The sequence below is a fragment of the Pelodiscus sinensis genome, chromosome 7 (assembly GCF_049634645.1).
Source record: "Pelodiscus sinensis isolate JC-2024 chromosome 7, ASM4963464v1, whole genome shotgun sequence".
NCBI classification, from domain to species: domain Eukaryota; kingdom Metazoa; phylum Chordata; order Testudines; family Trionychidae; genus Pelodiscus; species Pelodiscus sinensis.
This window is the reverse complement of record NC_134717.1, coordinates 37,476,981-37,498,500: the sequence shown is the minus strand read 5'-3', so window position 1 is coordinate 37,498,500 and position 21,520 is coordinate 37,476,981. Positions and strand designations below refer to the sequence as shown.

The 21,520-nt window shown below is 40.9% G+C and overlaps 1 protein-coding gene across 1 annotated transcript in view; it reads left to right on the top strand.

Moving 5' to 3' along the window:
- LOC102463247 (sodium channel protein type 1 subunit alpha) overlaps window positions 1-21,520 on the top strand; it is a 120,073-nt gene that overhangs the window by 4,758 nt on the left and 93,795 nt on the right. Inside the window, exons 2-6 of the mRNA XM_075933529.1 lie at window positions 3,895-4,013; window positions 7,154-7,243; window positions 8,625-8,753; window positions 9,246-9,337; window positions 10,485-10,757. Coding sequence (XP_075789644.1) covers window positions 3,895-4,013; window positions 7,154-7,243; window positions 8,625-8,753; window positions 9,246-9,337; window positions 10,485-10,757 — 703 coding nt within the window. The remainder of the gene's footprint in view (window positions 1-3,894; window positions 4,014-7,153; window positions 7,244-8,624; window positions 8,754-9,245; window positions 9,338-10,484; window positions 10,758-21,520) is intronic.

Below are 21,520 nucleotides of genomic sequence, written 5' to 3'. Positions count from 1 at the left end.
AGTCCCTAGCTATTTTAGTGATAGAATGTGAAGTTTTATGGAAAGCTCATACTATTCAGAGTCATTAAAAAGTTGACTTGCAATCCTGACTCCTGTCAGATGCTATAGAAAAGAGTGCAGATCATATGGCAAGTTGAAGTATTTTGGGAAGTTCAAGAGAGGTGTTAGCTAGAAATAGTTCCACTGACTCACAGCTGTCTACAGGTTTTCCAATCAGTTATATCTGGAGTTAAAAACCTGAATTATTCTATACTCTTTCAATTTGAGACCAAAAGGACTTCTTATAGCTTTGACCAAGCAAGGACAGTGGATGTTGTCCAGAGGAGATGCCCTGCAGTATGTAAGAATTTCAGTTTTGTCCCACCCCAGTTTCTGCAACCTAAGAAAAAGCCATGACATGAATCTGAGTAGACATCATTACTTCATGTCAGAGCATTAGAACCCACTCCATGTTCTATTTCTAGCTTCAGAGAAGCTGGGACAAGCAGAGCAGGTCTGAAATAGATAAGTTTCTAAAGGAGCTTGTCCTCAAAGAATATCCATCTTACTATCCTCAATCAACAGAACCATTTGGCTTCTCATCAAGATTATGATAGATAAAATATTGGCTTTAGAGAAGGAAATTCTTTTACCTTGTTGCGGACAAATTTTCTCATCAGTGCTCTGTACGGAACGATGAAGGAGAAACACAGGGTGATGGTAGTTCCTGGAGTATCTTGGATTCAGGACAAACAGTTACACAGTGCCAGAGAAATCAGTCACAGCTCTGTGCTAAGAGTCATATTATCAAGTGCAAGGTCTTTTCTCAGAAGAATGTTAACTGGAGATGAAGATAGCTACAATGGAAAAGAAATTATGTCCAAAAAATCCAGTTCTTATAAGAGGCTAGTGGGAGTTCTGATGCGATACAGAGCTTCAAGGAACCAAAGTTCAGATAACTCAGAGTGTTAAGATGGCTTTTCCAGCAGCTTTTGGGATGTCTAGGGAATGTCTCTGTGGCTGCTGAGGAAGGTCTTCTGCAGCAGAAGACAAGAAGAGGGTGACAGGAGTTAATTTTTGGCTTGGCTTATAAATCACGGGATCAATATGCCTATTTTGAGGACTTTACTGTTAAATCACAATGTTTCTTTCACTGAGGAACCAAATGAGTGAATGACTGAAGGGGAAAAATGAAAATTTTATGAAATGCTGGTGTGACGGGGTAAGGTCACAGAAGACACCTAGGGGGTACCTCCCAAAGTGTGGACAAGGCCACTGACACTCATCTTCTTGCTCTCTAGGGCTCCTCACCTCCCTGTCCTGATGGGCCAGCTCTCTGGTCTCTTCCAGCCAAGACACGGAGCTGAGATCACTTCCCCCCTTAGAAGCAGTACAGACACTGAAACTCTTCAGTTCCAAGGAAAGTGCAGTTTAGGGCCTAGCTTCGTGGGATACCACTCCCCAAATGGGATCAAACCCAATGAATTATTTGGGTAAGCCTCCTTTCACAATGAAAGGGGGAATGGACACAATGATTGCTCCCCCAGGTAATAATTATTTACACTGGGCTTAAGAGTACGTAAAAATGATTTTAAGTGCAAGCTGCAGGATTTAAGTGGTTATAAGTGGGAACAGGCAGAGCAAAGTAGATTACAAACTCAAAATAACAGAAAGCGCTTAGCTAACTGTAACACCGAAACCTCAGTACACAAACTCTTTACAAACTCGCCCTAAAACTGTCTCTTTTCCAACAAACCAGGGCAGTCCCTCATTCTGGGGTCTTTGGTTCCTTCCCTTGGGTGTGCCAGCCAAAGACAAAAGACCCCCAATTTTTTATTGTTTGTAAAGATTCCCTTTTTTCATGGGAACTCACTTGGCCAGTTGGGGTGGGCATGTGACTTCTCCAGACCAATCACTGCTAAGAATTAAAAGACAGAAGAGATTGTTTAACAGTTGGTCATCAAGACATTGAAGGTAATCCTTGTGGTTGCTTTCAGTCACACATTTAAAAACCATAAAACACTCCATACTCCACACAAGTATGATACATACACCAAGATAACAGATCCAGTGGATTATGACATGAAGATTGATAGTTACATGAATAAATTTGTCCAAAGCATCCTTGAGTTACATGCACTTGTGTCCATAAGTCCACTTCATAAAGCATGGACAGGGGGTCCATCACAGCTGGGTCCTTGATTCTGGTCTTGGAGCTGTATCCTCAGAAAGTAGAACAATATGTGTACTTGAGAATTACCATCAACCACTCAAAAAGTGGAGTTTTGGCAAGGTTGTAATATTTTAACAGTATACTTAATATGCCTGTATTCAAAGATTCAGAAAGACTCAAAAAGTGATATGACTTGACTAAATGCAGGTGGTGTATTCTCTTCAGATGAAAGTCAGCAGAGTGCGTGATATGTGAGCTAGCTGACATATATACATATATATGTAAAATATAATCGAGATATATGACAGCTAGCTCATAACTACAAATACCGAATCTAGCACTAGTACTCAGGGTCATAATTTGGATACATGACTAACTGGAGGTTGTGAGTTGATAGTTAGTGCATTTTTGCCATTTAGCAAAGACATTAGAAACCACCACTCAATATATTTATGGATTATAAATGTTTTAGGTGAAATGTTAGCTCAGACTTTAAAACCTTGTGCCAAGTAAATGTGTTCCTCTTTGGATACTTCATTATTTAAAAAAATATATATCATCCATGTTTATCCTATCTGTTGCTGTTTTTTGAAGACCATCAGTATCTGAAATCTATTACTGGAACCCTAAGTTGAAAACACAGCCCTCCCATTGCCTTATTTCCGTATCTGAACGGATTCTCCATACACACTCTCCTTTTCTCCATGCAGAAGCAGGGATCAGATGCTTCTGTGGTACACTCCTTCCTCAGACATGTGTGGTTTGGGGCCCACATAGAGTGGAGATGTGGAGTAAGGGTGGCCCAGAGAGAAGTAGGCAGGTTGGGTGCACTCTAGTTGAGGTGCACAGTAACCACAGCAAGGTGGAATGTGTTGCTGGTACCCACAGCAGAGGCTCTTCTAGGTTTGAAGCAGCTTTCCACAGGTAACAACCACCACTTCTCCCTTCGATTTGAACAGTGTCTATAATGGAGCCTTCACATAAATTTTGAAGTAAAAATTCTCCTCCTGTGGCTTTTTATCTGGCCCAAGATTTGTGTGTGTAGGAGGAGAGAGGGCTAGGTCTAAACTGCAATGTTAAATCAGAAAAAAATACGTAATTTGTATATCGCAAATTGCATATCTTTTTCCGATTTACTTTCAAAAGAGGATATTCTGAAATTTGGCACATCTACATGGCACCTAATTTTGAAAAAAAAGTGCTCTTTGGACACATCCCTTATTCCTCATAGAACAAGGTTTACAAAGATGGTGAAAGAGCGCGTCCGCTTTTTTGACATTTTTTTTTTAAAAAGTGGGCGCATTCCTTGGACATGTCTAGACGTAATCTCTGTGTGTGATGTGTTGAGGTAATGGACAGAGAAGTTTCTGACAGGAGGAAAGTAAACATTTAGTTATAATCCTAATATAAACTGTTCACTACTTTTTAAATTCACCAAATCTGTATCTTACGTTATGTACAGGTGTCAGAAAAAAGTGTGTAATGTGACTTAATGTATTTTATGAACTCCCTATTATTCTAAGATCAAATGAAATATTTTTACAGCAGACGTTATCTTATATAGCAGGTAAGTCATGGGGGAACATTTTCTTTTCAAAATAAGGATGTAGAAATATGATTTTCTCTGAATTATCTGTAGAAATGTAATTTAAGACTTTGTCTATTGTTTTTTAAAAGACTGTTGTTTTAAAAAAGTTAATGAAGAATGCAAATATTTAAACTGATTTTTCTTTCTTTTTCAGACTTTTATAGTATTGAATAGAGGGAAGGCAATCTTCCGATTCAGTGCCACCTCTGCCCTATACATTTTAACTCCTTTCAATCCTCTTAGAAAAATAGCTATTAAAATTTTGGTACATTCATATCCTTTTCAAGTGGTTGGTTCAAAAATGTTAGTTTTGAGTGACCTAATGAAGAAGCCTAATGTTTGTTTGTTTGCAATACTGATCATGTTATAGCACTTTTCATTCACAGCAGTTACCATTAACTTCAGTTGTAATTATGAATGCTTAGCACTTCTGCAAATCAGTTGCTAGGTGTTTCATGTTCAGTACCCAGGAAATATGGAACACACAGTGATACCTGTGACATTTTTGGTTTGTGAGAATCACATAGAAACCCTGTGGCTGAGGCAAAGACAGAAGCCAGTTCTCTAGCAGATTATTCAGGGTCTTCAGACAAAAGATCATTCTGCAGTTGTGCTTTGGGAATAAATCAGGGCTCCTGCCTCCTCTCGTGCATAAATTGTAATGTACATGATCCTACAGACAACAGCCTCATACACTGCAAGGTCCTCCTTCATTCCCAGAGCACAATCTGTCCTGTGCATCAAAGGAGTTGCACGAGCAACCTTGGTTCTGGCATTATCTAATTTTCGAATGCCTGACTTTTTAATGTGATCTCTGATATGTTCATATAGCTTATGTATAATACATAAATGCCATTCAGACCATTTTATTTATTTTAAAATCAGTTTTGTATTACTAATGTGATGAAAATAGAAATTAAGTATTCCACTGATATGGGGGTTCTAAATATTGCCTAAAAAAATCATTCTGTACATAAAAGGGAACATATACTTTCCACTAATCATACTGGTACTTTGTTATCAGCCCCATACTATGAATTAAAACCTGGGGTCTAGCATTCACAAGCCCTTTGAAACTACCACAGAGATTCCTTCCACAAAAAAGATGTCTGGGGGGTTCCCTAAGCATGTTAACTAGAATTCCTTGCATATGACTGTACAGTGTGTGGGAAGGGCATTCAAGTGTTAGTTATATTTGGTATTTTGAGTTACAGAATAACAGTTATGCTATACCAAGTTGTTTCATAATAGGTCCTTCAAAATTAATTAAGTAAGCCAGTTAATAATGTTTTCAGTGTTTTTACAGGAAGTTATCCGTGTATCCCTTACTGATGATAACTGAACAGCTAAGTTGCTCTGCATGTCTTACATGTTTACTCTGAAGGCATGGTCAATCTTTACTGATTTTGATCACTTCAGGGAAAATGAACTGTAACTACAAACATCAGTATCAATATGCACATCAATCTAATGTGTTGTCACTACTTTTCATATTCGTCTTTGAAGCTTCAGAGGGATTTTAGTCTGTGTTCAGAGTTGAAAACAAAAGCAAAAAACAAAAACAAAAGAAAAACAAAAAAGCCCCAAACACCCCAAAAAACAAAAAGCATGCTGCCTTGTTTCATTGTAAATTGCAACTCCTATTTGGACTTTTTGGATACATATGTATCTGTAAAGTGCTTTTATACTTAGATACATCTGTTTGTATCATTAGCTTAGGGTGACCAGAGAGTAAGTGTGAAAAATAGGGACACTTTGGGGATGAGGGGATACAAGGGAGATAAAGGATATAGTTGTCTAAAATAGAGCTGTATAAGATAGAGCCCCAAATATCAGGGTGATTTTGATAATATTGGATGTGTGGTCATCCTACATTAGCTCCTTTGATGAACTGTTTTGAAGGAGCACATCTTTTATAAAAGGTGAATATAGGTAAAACATTTTCCAGAGTAAGCTTGGCATTTCATAGTTTATGATGCCATTATGAGGCAATTATGCATCACTTTCTGGTTTGTTGTTTATTTTAGTCTTTCACTTATTGTTAAACACTTGGATAAATGTGCTAAATGTTCAGTGTCACTGAAATGAAAACTTGTAACACTGCATAAACTCAGTAACTCTGCAGACACTTGTTGCCTCAGTCAAATCTTCTGTCTTTTTGAAACATTGCTGAGCATGTTGTATTGAATTGGCTACTCAGGTTTCCTTAATCCCAATCAGTTTGAGTTGTAGGTCTTGGTATAGTAGGGATGCTATACTAGTTGTTCTGGTTGACGATTGGGATGAAGATCAGGTTACCATGCTGATTCATGCTAATCTTTTAGTGGATTTCCTTGCCATGAGATGGTATTGAACTATACATAGATAGAATAAGACATCTTTCCATAGCAGTTCTTTCCTGCTGGCTCCTGATGGCTGTCTTTCTGAGAAGTCACAAAGAAAAATATTGGACATTTGTTCATGCTCTCTTTTTCTCTTGGAATTCCATGGGAAGTCATATTCCCCTATGTATTCTTTCTCTGTCAGGGTTCAACCAGCTGACATTCTGCTATCCTCCTCTAGTTGTAGTTCAAAACTGAATGCTAGGATAGTTGGTGAGGAAACATAAATATAATGTCTTAATCAAATGGGTAACAGTGCTGTGATTATGCTTATTTGATTGGGGAAGCAAATGGAATATTTGCCAAATGAGTAAACAAATGAAGTTTATTCACCATATATTACTTAGATTTGCTACTGAGATTTTATTGTATCCCCAACTGCTTCTAGTAGCAGCAGTAACTAAATACCTTGTTTTTAATTTGTGCTCAGTGAGAATATCGAGACTTTTCTTTTGACTGTGAGCCTTGGCACAGTTATCAGTAGTTCTAGGTTTCTTAGAAACAGTATTCTTAAGCACCACTATGACAGTTCAGAACAGGGGAGATGCACAAGCTGATAGCCTCTTGATTTCATCATAAAGGAGCTTCAGGTATTTTCTCTTCATGAGGAATCTTCAACTTTTGAACTTGCTTCCTTCCTGCATTCATGAGATGTCATGCCATTACAGTACGCACTTAAAAATAAAACAAAACTCGCCTCCTCCTTATTTCATTTTAGTTTGTCATACAAACAATATAATTGATTGGGTATTTGAGTGCTGACTTTTTTGCTTTTCAGTACACAGCAAAAGCTAAGAAAATATTTAGAGAACTTTCAGGACTTACCCACAGTATCATCAAAATGAAAAAATCTAATTAAGTTTTATTTCCTAATGAGAGAACTCTTGGGTTGATAGTGTATTAAAATGTATCTAGTATTTTCACTTAAATCGATGGGATTTTTGTGTGTGCCAGTATGTGGTTGAAATTAAAACGTGTTATTAATGTGCTATTCTGTAATTTCTTGTTGTGTGTTCCTTGACTGTAACATACATTGTTCAGCATGCTTATTATGTGCACTATTTTGACCAACTGTGTGTTTATGACCATGAGTAACCCTCCAGATTGGACAAAGAATGTAGAGTAAGTTAAATCTATATTCTTTATTTATATATATCCATATATCTGAAACGAAATTTTCTAGGAATCATTATTTTATTTGCAGTGAAGGACATTGACACTAGTCAGCAGATGACATTACTACTGTTTTTTTCTCTAAACAAAACTATTTTAAGTAGTTTAAATGTTCCCCTCATAGAAAATTTTGAGTAAAGAAAAAGATGAGGCAAATGTTCATGGATTACATTGCTCTTCAGCGTTACATGAAGCTTTTTCCTCATCTTCCTAAAGTAGCATGTTGATAGTACTTTTATGCCTTCTGGCCAATGCTGTTGATTTGATTATACTACTATATTAGAAGGAAAACAATATCCACCAAGTCATAGATTCCAACGTAGGAAAACATATGCCGTATATATTCATTCATAAGCTAAATTTTTTGGTAAGAAGTGACACATCAAAGAGAAGGATTGGCTTATTAATGAGTCTATATCGTTGTTGTAGATCAGGGATTGGCAAACTTCATTTTCCAGCTCATCGGGGTAGCCGCTAGTGCACCAGGACATGTTGTGTGCTGGGAGTGTCCTTGGGCAAAGAGCCTCTCAGCTCCTTGTGCTGCAGATTGTCCTTTGCAGAGTGGCAGGAAGTGGCAGCCAGCATGCCCCTCAGCCTGTGCTGCTTCTTGCAGCTCTCCTTGGTCAGGAACAGGAAATTGCAGCCACTGGGAGCTGAGGGGCTCTGTGCCTGCAGATGCTCCAAGTACACAAAACGTCCTGGTATGCCAGCAACTTATCTTGATGGGCTGGGAACCAAAGTTTGCCAACTGCTGAAGTATAGCATTGGCTTATGAAATGGCCATAGCATTTTGCAATTTTTACTAATTCATCTTAGGGGGGGAGGCTTATAAATGAATGGGTTAATGAATGAGTATATGTGTTAAGTAGCCCTATTGAAATGAGACTTCAACCACAGGCTATTCTTCAATGTTAATACTAGGGGTTTTAGACCCAGGGATTATAAAATAACTTAATCTTATAGTGTTGTTGGACAACAGTAATGGATCAAGTGGGTCTTAGTTATAATTTCATCTTTTATAGAATTTTATTGTAAAATATATTATTTAATTTCTTTAGCTTTATACAGTTGCTAATAAATAACACCTACTTGGGCACTCTTGTCACTTTTGACATAAGTCAAAAGTATATTTCAAATAATGTACTAGAATATAAGGATACTTATAATAGTGAATAATTTATTTTAATACATCGTATTTATTTATTCTAGTCTCAATTTTTTAAATTACCTGAATTTTTAATTTGATTCCTAATAGACTTTTAGCAATAAGAAAATAAAAGTGTCATAAAGAAATGGTATTTGTCTCTAAGTTTTTGGTTACTTTTTCCAGGTATACCTTCACTGGAATATACACATTTGAATCACTTATAAAAATTTTTGCAAGGGGCTTCTGTTTAGAAGGTTTTACTTTCCTTCGAGACCCATGGAACTGGCTTGATTTCACTGTCATTACATTTGCGTAAGTTTTGTTTTTTGTTTTTGATAGAAGAGCATAAAAGGTCATGAAATTAATGCCGGTAAAAACCAAAAACAACAACAAAAAAGACTTGCATATTGTAAATATTTAGTATTCATCTTCCAGCTTGCGCATATATTCTGCAGAAGCCACTAGTAAAGTTAGTGTTATAGAAGCTAATATGATGTTCTGCATTTTTTTCTCTAACCAGAATAAAAGCAACCCCTTTGACTACATGCTCCAATTTTCCAGTCTAGTCTAGATACATTTTATGCTTTCAAAGTAATATCACTGTGGTTTGCTTCAGAGATATTTAAATTTAACTGAAGGCCACGAAAGCAAATTAATGCAAGGCAAACTGCAGTGAAAGGTAAACAGCTGACTGTTGCTTTTTTAATTTATTTGCTAAAATCACCAAAGAGGTCTTGATGAAAGACCCACGTAAGTAGCATAAAGTCTGCTTAAATTCTGAACAACTGTGATTTAATCCTACAGGTATGTAACAGAATTTGTAAACCTAGGCAATGTTTCAGCTCTTCGAACTTTCAGAGTATTGAGAGCTTTGAAAACTATTTCTGTAATCCCAGGTAAGAAGTAACTGGTGTAAGGTGTTAGGTCCCTTGTACCTCCCAACTGTTCCTTTTTATCCTGTCATTGTGTTTGTGTGTGAACTCCCCTATTACAGATATGTGACAGAGTTTGTGGACCTGGGCAATGTCTCAGCGTTGAGAACGTTCAGAGTTCTCCGAGCATTGAAAACAATATCAGTCATTCCAGGTGAGAGCTAGGTTAAACACTGAGGCTGAATTTCATTCCACTGAAGCTCAATTCACATTATTTTAGCACAAGCCTTGTTGCTTGCCAAAAAAAATGGAGAATCATAAGATAACAGAACTGATTCAAATCTATGATTCTTGGCATTTTAACATTAGCTTTTTTCCTTTTGAAATCAGCCTTTGAGTTTAACAAATTCTTGCATGAGACATTGCAATTTATAGCCTGTGTGGTTTGCATCTTATGATGTCAAGCTTTCTTCTCCACATTCAAAAAAAAAAATCAGTAATCCTGAGGTTTTCTTACCCATATGTATTTTACCAATATAATGTAATATGGTATTTACTGTGGATATTTGTTGCTGTGAAAACAAAAATTGTTTGAAACAGTGATTTACTAATGAAGATAAAGGAATAAGATAATAAAGAATAGCATGGGCATTGCATGGGGGATTTATTATCTTAAAGTTCTATCATTTTCCAAACCACCACCAGTTTTATAACTCCAGTTATAACTTTAATAACTTTAATCTTTATTGTTTAAAAAGCCCTTTACTATTGTTTTAACAATGTAGTATGTTATAAAACTGATATTAGCGAAGGTTTGGGACAGGAGGCATTGGCAAATAGTAAAATTTACTATTGGCAAATAAGGAAGGATTTTTTCTTACATGAGATTCATGTAAAACTTGAATAACAAAATCACTTGTTTTGGCATTTAAAACAAGTGTTTTGGAATATGTGCGATTCATTTACATTCACAATTTCAAATGAACATAAACTTTCAGCTATATATTCATCTTCATAAGTGATAAAGCTCTTCACAAAATGTTATTTCACACACATTACAACCATTTATTTGGGCTTCTGCATGACATTTTTAACTTTATTGGTATAAATTGTTACTTCTATGTATTAAATACATGTTGAACATCATCATAAAATTCCTTTCTGTTTTCAGGCTTGAAGACTATTGTGGGAGCCCTGATTCAGTCTGTGAAGAAGCTCTCAGATGTCATGATCCTGACTGTGTTTTGCCTGAGTGTATTTGCACTAATAGGGCTGCAGTTGTTCATGGGCAACTTGAGGCACAAATGCTTGCAGTGGCCTCCAGAGAATTACACTCTGGAAACAAATATTACTTCATACTTTAACAGCACAATAGGGGAAAATGATACATTTGTTAATATAACAATGATTCCATTTGACTGGAAGACATACACTGAGGATGATCGTAAGTATTACTGAATTAATTTTTAATAAATTGTTTGTAATTTAATTTTTTCAAAAGTAGATGGAAGTAAAAATCTATAGATGTTGAACTCAAAGTTGTCAGAGTTAACCCCAATTTAACAGTCTAACCCAAAGTTATCAATGGTATTACTCACACCATGGGACCAGATTTGTCAAAAGGTTAACAAGTGGACATTTCTCAGAACTTCAACAAATGAATGTCATTCTTTTGCCCACTTTTGAATGTTATAATTAATAATTTTAATGATAAATGACATTTTTATCTTTTCTAGAAAATAAGCACATTGAACACAATTCATTGTTTAGCATAAAAATCAGTAATTATCAGTACTATTCCCTGTTAAACTGGGTGGTGTGAGTGGAAGTTTTAGAATTCCTCCGTGGTGGCATACTTCTGCACTCATGGAAATCAATCGGAATTTTATCATGGATATTAATGGGAGATGAATGAAGTTAGTGCTGAGCAGTTTTCAAAATCATATTCTATGATTATTAATTTGAGAGGGGGAAAGGGGTTTTTGTGTGTGTGTGCATTTTCTATTCTCTCAATGCCACACCCACCAATCTCAGATTAATGGATGGCTTCTTTTGATAGTATAATGGAGCTGTCAGTCAGTCTCTGTGGTATGAAATGGATTCTCTTTCCCCAGCTCCCTCAACTTTCTTTCAAGGAATGGTTCTTTCAAAGCTGTAAAGTATTAACAGTATCCTAGTTTCAGCTGTGATATTAGCTCTTAACAATTTAAAGGAATAATTTTCATTAGGTTCAAGAGGACCTTTTTATCATAGCCAATATTACTGTAATTTTTAATAAAGAGTCAACCTGCTGATCCAAATAATTATAGGCCTTTAAGTCTAACATTGATCCTGAGCAAAATAATGTAATGGCCAATACTGAAGCTGATTAATAAAGAATTAAAGGAGAGTGATATAGTTAGTGCCAGTCAACATGGCTTTACTGAAAATAGATTTTGTCAAACTAACCTGATACGTCTTTTAAAATGAGAGTACAAATGTGGTTGATAAAGGTAATAGTGGGGATGTAATATTCTCAAACTTCTATAAGGCCTTTGTCTTGATATTGTATGACATTTTGATTAAGAAATTGAAATTATATACAGTCATTACTGGATGCATTAAGTGGGTTAAAAACTGGCTAAGAAATATAATTATAGATAGGGAAACATAATCAAGTTGATATATTTCTGATAGGGAACTGCAGGAATCACTTCTTAGTTCTAGTAGGTGTAACATTTTTATCAATGACATGGAAGATACTTACTGGATACATACTTACAAGATGTTACTCTGTCCTGGGAGGCAGTGACTTGGAGAGAGAGTTGGGGATACTTAGAGATAATTAGCTGAATAGTAGCTCATCTGAATAAACAGAAAAAGATTAAGTAGAAGGAGGAAGGTCATGTTTCTTCAGTATTGGTCACTGATGCAACTGCTAACGGAATAAAATCCACAGTTCTGGTGTTAACAGTTCAAGAAAGGTGTTGATAAATTGGAGAGGATTCAGAGACAAGTCATAAGAATGATTAAAGAATTGAAAAACATTCCCGATACTGAAAGACTAAAAGAACTCAATTTATTTAGTTCATCAATGAGAGAGTTAAGTGGTGAGTTGATCATAATTTATAGGTATCTACATGGGGTACAAAAATTTGATAATAAATGACTCCTTAATTTAGCAGACAACATTGTAAGAAGATCTAATGGCAGGAAGTTGAAGCCAGACAAATTTAGACTGGAAATAAAGTGTGTGTTTTTAACAATGAGGATAATTTAACCTTTGGAACAAGTTGCCAAAAGTTGTGGAACTTTTGAAACTAGATTAGATATCTTTTTGAAAGACACATTCTGATTCAACCAAGAAGGATTTTGGGAAAGTTCGATGTCTTGTTTTATGCAAGAGATCAGATTGGATGATCACATTGGTTCTTTCAGGCCTTATAATATATTTAATTATAAATCCAAATTGTATGATTTCATGTTGGCTGATACAGAAGAGCTGAAGCTTTTAAGGAATCAGGTTATACTAGGATAAGATCCATAAATCACTAAATTTTTCTAAGTGGCTGCAGAATTGCCACTTTATCTTCAGTGTATTTACATGAATGTTCAGGAACAGTTAATAAGGTCCAACCTGCATGCTCATGAAGAAGAATATAGAGGCAAAAGTGGGTGGGTATTGGCATAGAAAGGAAGCTGCTTCCTCAAAAATATTATTTTGTCTTATGCAAGTGAGTGGGTGGTAATGGAGAGGGGACTCTATAAGAGACTATCTGCTAGCCTGTGCATACATGCTGCTTATGATTTGAGCTCTAGATAAAAATTCTAAAATCTCTAGAAATGTTCCATGTTTTGGAGCTATAGGGTTGTATTCTTTTCACACTTAATCACCAGAGCAAATCAAAGTGTTGAGAACAGTGGAGCTACGCTGCGTTGAAAAAGAAATCCCTCCTCCTTTTTTATTAAATGCTGTCTTATATTCCTCCTTCTTCCTTTGAAGAATATGTCCTTGATGTGAGTACTGCTATCATTAGCCATTCTGATGATCATTATTTTCATTATTTCACTTTCAGTAGCAAAGCCAATACATTTATGGGTCAGTAAATCTAGCATAAAAGAATACTACTCAGATGGAAAATCACAAAGCAGGTCATGTGGATCAGTTTGACATTATTAGAATTGCAAAGTTATTAGATTTATTTCCTAGAAGATGTGTTTTAACAAGGATAGAAAAAATATGCATAGCAGGTGACATGATGAATTTTGGAATTCCTAATTGATTATTAGAGCCCAGTACAAAATAAAGTGCTAGTCCCTATGTGTATTCCACCCATAGGGATACTTGATGTCGAAAAAAATCTTGCAAGTAGTGTCTGTTGATCCATGTCTGCATCTTGGCTCCTCTCGTGTTCTGCACCAAGAATATGAAGGAAGGTACAACCTGACCATCTCTCTGGTTCCTTCTTGATATCACATGGTTTAAATCAGAATCCTCCTTCCACCAAATGTGTCTTTGTCTTTGTAAATATAATTTTAAGTATTTTGTTAGTGGGTTTTATACTTTACTGATAAATCAGGAACAGTACCAGTTCAGGATATGCTTGCTTGTGTGGCAACACCTCCCAGGGTCTTCATCAACGGCACCCAGGGTCTCTATCTTCCAGTGGGGGTAGCACACCTGAGACAAAATGATGACTGATTTCTAAGAGATCTTGCCTAAAAGTTGTGTCAGCAACTTTGTCATTACTTCTTCTCATAGTATCCTTGGTTAAATATGGAAAAGTCTATCCTGATTCTCACGCATAGTATATACCTTATAGTGGTGGCCATGGACTCTGCCACAGCAAGGATCCTTCAACCCTGTGGATGGATAATATGCCATGAGCAGTCTAATAAACCCAGTTATTCACAGACATGAAATACCATTCCGGGTCTGTCTTTCCCTGTTAAGAACACATGTCATTTTACAACCCTATTTGCTAGACTACACCTCTTGTCTACAAGCCTGGCTCTAGTCAGTGTATATGCTAGAGAGACAAGCCATGAGCTCTCTAGAAATGACTCATCAGAAGGTCAGGATTTAAGAGGTGATCTTCCACATTGTCCTGGATAGGCCACTTGAAGTATGCCTTCCCTCCCCTCCCACTATTGTTCAAGATTCTGGGGAAGATTTGTCACAACAAAGCATGAGTCATTCTTTTCACACTCATTTGGTCCAGACAGTTGTGGTTTTCAGATTTCCCACAAATGTCAGTCCATCAACCCATCAGCATGCATTCTTTCCCAGACCTGCAAACTTAAACAGCAGGATCAGGCATCTCAGCCTGGACTCTCTTCACTCACGGATTCATATTTGAACAAGCATCAGACTTAGTGTTCATGTTGGTGCTGCACAACATATTCTTAATAGCAGGAAAGATTCTACCAGAAAATGTTACCTTGCTTCTGGAGGGTTTTTCTGCATGTGCACAACAGAATCGTATCAGAGACAACAAGTATTCTTGCTATTTTAGATAATCTCCTTACCCTTAAGGTTTCTCAATTAGCTCATTGTGGGTTCATCTAGCAACAATCAATGCTTATCTTTACTAACTTGATATCAATCAAATCCTGAAAAGATTTGGCCAGGACCTTTCCAGCAATAGCAAAGCCAATGCTGCAGTGAGACCTCAATCTTGTACTTTCAACACTTATGAGGCCTCCTTTTAAACCATTGGGTATTGTAGTGGGGCGGACTGGCCGGCCACTGGCCCAGAGGCAGAGGAATCCCTCTGGGAGCCATTTTGGGCACAGCCTAGCCCCTCCTCCTCATCTGACCACAAGTCAGTGGGCAGGGCTAGGGCTATAAATAGCCAGGCTGAGGGCTCAGTCTGGGCCCAGCCTCTGGAGGAGCCAGAGGCCTGCATAGACCTCCCTGCCTGGGAGGCAGAGACCTGGCTTGGGCCTCCAACTGCCTCGGACCCAGAGGCTCATGCAGAACTCCCTGACGGGGAGGCTGAGACCTGGCTGGGCCCTCCAACAGGCCTATCCCCTGACCCAGAGGAACCAGAGGCCTGCCCAGTTCTCCCTGTTGGGGAGACAGGAGTGTGGCCCAGGGCTCCAAGTGCAACAGACCCGGACGACCTGCCTGAACCCCAATACCAGCCGGAACCCTGGGACCCTGAGGCCCACCCGGACCCTGAGGACCTGCCCGAACCCCTACACCAGCCGGTACTCCAGGACCCTGAGGACCAGCTGGAGCCACTGGACCTGCAAGCAGCTGAAGCCTGGATTGGGCCACCGGAACTCCGGTGTCACATAAAAGTCAAATGTGGGTCCTGCAGCTTAGCAGGCCTAGGATGGAAGTTTCCATCCCTGCTGTACCCACCTTAGCATAGTGTGGAACACTGCAAGCCCAAACAGCAGCTGTGGGCTTTATCAGCATTAACTGATGCCTTGAACTGGAAAACTGCTAAGCGGTAAATAAGATTGACCTCGTTCTCAGCCCATAAGAGAGATAAGAATGGCATTGAGCCAGGTACTCGCACACCTGGTAAACAACTGTAGTATAATTAGTGTAGAAAGTCCCACCCCTAGCTGATTCTCAACCATGGCCCCAACCTCGAGGACTGACCGGGATTCACCCCATGCTGGAGACACATCCACTGTGGCTGGGTGCGAGGTAACCGGAACGGGATTCCCCACAGACCTGAAAGGATGTGAGCATTCCAAGGAGGCTTTCACTCCTTTAACCACTGTTCTGTAGTGCTTTCACTTGCTAGAGCATACCCTGTGAAGTGTGGTAGCAGTGGAGTAGTGAGCTTAATAAAGTACATTATCCCTAATCGGCACTGTATTGAAACGAATCTACAACCCTGCTGGGCCCTGGCCCTGTGAAATGACACCTGGTGGGACGATACTGCCCTTGACTCCCTGGCTGACCTGCTGGAGACTCAGGTACCTGCTGAGGGGGAGAAGAGAAGTGGGCCAAGGAATAGCACAGGCTGGTAAAGGATCTAGGCTGGCACGTTGTGGGCTGGAGCCCCCGCTGAGCCAGCCACAGCTGCTTGGCTGCATTTAGGGCTCTGGGCTGGGGCACAGAGGAGTGGGCAGGACTGCGCCCCTCTCCCTCCCCCCCCCCCCCGCCATCCACCTACTGGGTGGCAGTCTCCCCCTCACTGCTACTGCACGAGAACTGCCTGCCACCCTTCTGAACAAGGAGACCCCAAACCTGCGTAGGTTATTGCCCAGGCTGGGACCAAGCCTGGGAATCTTAAACAGTGAACTGTTTGTTTGCTACCCCGCCCTGCCCTAGGGTCAGGGCTCATTGTACTGTGGTTGTCTGTGGCCTGCCAGGGCCGGGAGCCTGAACTGACTGGGGTTTGCCACCCTGCCTGAATTAAGGCTGGGCCTGGGAACTTGCAAACTGTTACCTGCGGCCCTGCCCTGAACCAGGGCCAGGGCTCTCCTTATGAAGGGCTTTTTGCCCCACCTGGAACAAGGCCTGAACTCTTAGACCTGTAACTGTGGGTTGTTTGTTACCTCACCCTGACCTAGGGCCAGGGCTTACCTGTGTATTTGCTGCCTCACCTGGAACAAGGCCTGGGCTCCGAAACCTGTAACTGTGGGTTGGTTGCTTGTTGCCCCACCCTGACCTAGGGCCAAGGCTCACAAACTGTATTGAACTCTTACCTCTGGCCTGGACCTGAAGCAAGGTTGGGCACCTGAACTATTTGACTTGGAGACTATTTTAAGTGGTTGCGCAGTGGGGAGAACTGGCTGCCCACTGACCCAGAGGTGGAGGAACCCCTCCGGGAGGCCTGCCGGCCAACATGTATGTATTGCATGCCCCATCTATCTATAAAGGCGTCCCAGTTACCATTACAAAGACCAGGAGGGTGGTTGATTTGTGGTCTCCCATGTGTCAGTCCCCGTAATACACGAGGTTCGAAGGGATGCCGGAAAGGATGAGACCACAACTGGGGGTTTCAAAAAGTACAAACTGATTTTATTTTGATGACGCCAGACAATTATCAGAACAAAAATTAAACAGATTGCCAGACAACACAAAACAATTCCCTGAGGCTTTTCTAAATCACAATAATTCCCAATAACTGCCCAGGGGTTAGGAACAGTTGAATTAACACTGGTATTGTCCATGGGGCTGATTATTTACACAACTTTATACCAGGAAACAGTAAAAACCCTAAACCACAACTATTTATAAACTAACTTAGTAACTTTTTAACCACTGTCACTTGACAAGCAATAAGGACAACTAAAAAAACCAATTAGGATAGGGATGATGGCGGGGGGTGGGGAGGGGGGGTTATACCAGTTCTGGAGACAGCAGGAACACAAGTACCAGTCGCATGCTCATAAACTGTCTCCACTCGGGTCGACCAACTCGGAGTACGCTCAGTAAGACTCAAGAGCGGGGGGTGCAAGGCGTCTGGGTGATCAGGCCAGGCGTTCACTCGATGCGAATCCCCAGTGAGAGAGGGGCTGCCTGCCTGTTTTATTGCCTGTGAACTTATCACCCCATAGGTTGGTTTTTGCAGCAGTGGGTGGAGTAGCAGGCCTGAGCACAAGTCAGCCCATTGCCTGATCTTTTACTGCAATGGGTGGAGCGAGCAGGGGAAGATTATTAATTTACATGCCCCTATATGGAAAACACTCCACCTCACAGACAGAGCCCCCTATACCAGCCTCAGAGGTATTACAGGCTATGGCTCCCTGCGACGGGCAGCCATTTCTGATGTTCTGTCTCGGACACCATGAAGTATCCAACATACACTACATTCTACAAAGATCACTTTGCTTTCATGCAAAATTTATCCCAAAGGAAGTTGCTGAATTCCTCCTACACCAATGGACTTACTTATTGGTATCCTTTCCAAAGCCTCATGCTTCCAGTGAAGAGGGACTCTTACCCTTCTGCCTTTATGGCTGACCTAGAACAACGTTTCCTCAACTCCCATCCCCTTTTACTCCTCCTCTACTTACGCTACATCGATGACATCTTTATGATCTGGACACATGGCCAAAAACACTGGAGACATTCCACAGAGATTTTAACAACCTACCTCCCACCATCAATCTCAGCCTGGACCATTCTACACAAGAGATCCATTTCCTGGACACGACAGTACAAATCAGCAATGGAAAAGTAGACACCACTCTCTACAGAAAACCCACCGACTCATACAGTTACCTACATGCTTCCAGCTCCCATCCAGAACACACCATATGATCCATCATCTATAGCCAAGCCCTTCGATACAACCGCATCTGCTCTAATCCCACTGACAGAGACCAGAAACTTCAGGATCTCTACCAAGCATTTATAAACCTCAACTACCCACCCAGAGAAATAAAAAAGCAAATTGAAAGAGCCAGACAAATACCTAGAAACCAATTACTTCAAGACAGACCCAAGAAAACCAACAATAGAACACCACTTGTCATCATCTACAGCCCCCTACTTAAACCTGTCCAACACATCAATAAACTACAGCCTATACTGGAACAGGACACTAAACTCCGAGAGGCTCTGGGAGACAGACCCATAGTCTCCTAGGGTATGTCTACACTACAGCGCTGATTCGAACTAACTTAGTTCGAATTAGTTAATTCGAATTAAGCTAATTCGAACTAACGCATCCAGACTAAAAAACTAGTTCAAATTAGCATTTTGCTAATTCGAACTAGCACGTCCACATTAAGTGGACCCTGAACCAGGGTTAAGGATGGCCGGAAGCAGTGCCGGCAGGGCATCAGATGAGGACTTAGAGCGTGGAGCTGCTGCCTCAGGCTAGCCGAGGGCTGTGCTTAAAGAGACCCGACCCCCACCCCGGACAGACAGTTCTCAGGGGTGCCCCGCTTGCAAAGCAGTCCTGGCTTGGAGTGCCCTGAGTTCCCACACTGGGCACATCACAGCACTCGGCCATCAGCCCAGCTGCACTTGCCGCAGGCTGCCATCTGGGGAGACGGGGCAATTGGGGGGCTGCAGGAGAACTTCCACCCCCAGAAGCCCGCAGAACCAGCCCAGTCCTCCCCATCGGGGGCTCGTACCCCATTCCTCCCTCACCTCCTTCCACTTACCCTTTCCTAGCCCCCCCTTCCTGATGTACAAAATAAAGGACAATTGTGTTCAAAAATAGAATCTCTCTTTATTGAACAAAACTGGGGTAGACTGGGAAAAGGAGGTGGGAGAGGGGAAGAGAGAGGGTGGGAGAGGGGAGGGCAACTACAATGATGAGGGGTTTGGAACAGGTCCCATATGAAGAGAGGCTAAAGAGACTGGGACTTTTCAGCTTAGAAAAGAGGAGATGGAGGGGGGATATGATAGAGGTCTATAAAAGCACAAGTGAGGTGGAGAGGGTGCATCAAGAAAAGTTCTTCATTAGTTCCCATAATAGAAGGACTAGAGGACACCAAAGGAAAGGAATGGGTAGCAGGCTTCAAACTAGTAAGAGAAAGTTGTTCTTGACAAAGCAAATAGTTAACCTGTGGAACTCCTTGCTGCAGGAGGCTGTGAAGGCTGGAACTAGAACAGAGTTTAAAGGGAAGTGAGATCAAGTCATGGAGGTTGGGTCCATGAAGTGGTATTAGCCAGGGGGTAGGAGTGGTGTCCCTGACCAAAGTTTGTGGAAGGCTGGAGAGGGATGGCACGAGACAAATGGCTTGGTCACTGTCTTCAGTCCATCCCCTCCAGGGTCCCTAGGGTTGGCCGCTGTCGGCAGACAGGCTACTGCGCTAGATGGACCTTTGGTCTGACCCAGGTTGGCCATTGTAAGCTCAGGGCTCAGGGTCGGGGGTCTCAGTGGACCCCCTTGATTTTCATGTATGCCTGCTCCTGGGTGGCCAGGCTGGCAGCTCTCCTGCCCTAGACAGCCACTTTCCTGTGCCTAGTGCGGAGATTGTGGACGAGGTCCAGGATGTCCGCACTAGACCAGGCAGGTGCCCGCCTCTTGCGATCCTGGGAAAGCTCCCGGGAGCCGCCAGCCTGGTCCCGGGAAGAGGGGGAAGGCTGGGGGGCATCGGGTGGCTGGCTCGAGCCGTGCCAGGTGCAGGGTCTGCTATCTGGGTGCTGGCAGGCTTGCACCTGGCACGGGCACCGTAGCCAGCCCGTGTCCCTTTAAGGAGTCCAGGGCTGGGAGGGGGGCAACAGAGTTTCCCTGGTGTTGGCCAGAGTGGCCACCAAGGAAACCTGGGGAGGGTTAGCCTCCCACTAGTTCGAATTAAGTGGCTACACACCTAGTTCGAACTAGTCTTAGTCCTCATACAATGCGGTTTACCTAGTTCGAACTAAGTGCTCCGCTAGTTCGAATTAAGTTCGAACTAGCGGAGCGCTAGTGTAGCGCCTATCAAAGTTAATTCGAACTAACGTCTGTTAGTTCGAATTAACCTTGTAGTGTAGACATACCCCTATCGACAACCACCTAACCTCAAGATGATTCTTACCAACAACCACAGGACATACCACACTAATACCAATCCTGGTACCTTCCCTTGCAACAAATCCCATTGCCAGCTTTGTCCACATATTCACTCTGCTGATACCATTATTGGACCCAACCAAGTGAGTTATAAGATCAAGAACACATATTCCTGCGCATCCAGAAATATAATTTATGCAATCATGTCCCGAAAGTGTCCGTCTGCTATGTACATTGGACAAACGTCTCAGACACTTCTCCAAAGGATCAATGCCCACAAAACAGGTATCAGACAGGATCACAAAGAAAAAACAGTTTCTTGCCATTTCAACCAGAAAGGACATTCTTAACAACTTGATTACCTGCATCCTGCTTCAAAGATCTTATAAGACTTCACTTCAAAGAGAATCCTCTGAACTGTCATTCATGCTTAAATTTGACCCTTTACGCTCAAATTTGAATAAAGACGCTAATTATCTTACCCATTACAAAGATAGCTTCCCCAATTATCACCTCTAATATCATTAGCTCACAGACATTTACCTTCCCTCCTCTCCCCCGTTCCCTCCTCCATCCCCCTTCTGTTCTGAAATTTGATTTGTCATTTTCATATGTGTTCATTTTTTTAATTGTATCCTTTGGTATATATGATTCTGACAATTTTCTTCCACTATTTGATCTGAGGAAGTGGGTCAGGCCCATTAAAGCTCATCACCTATTAAACCATCTTGTTAGTCTTTGAAGTGCTACACAGTCCTGTTTTTTGGTTACAAAGATACCTTCCAGAGCACAGCATTTTAATAAG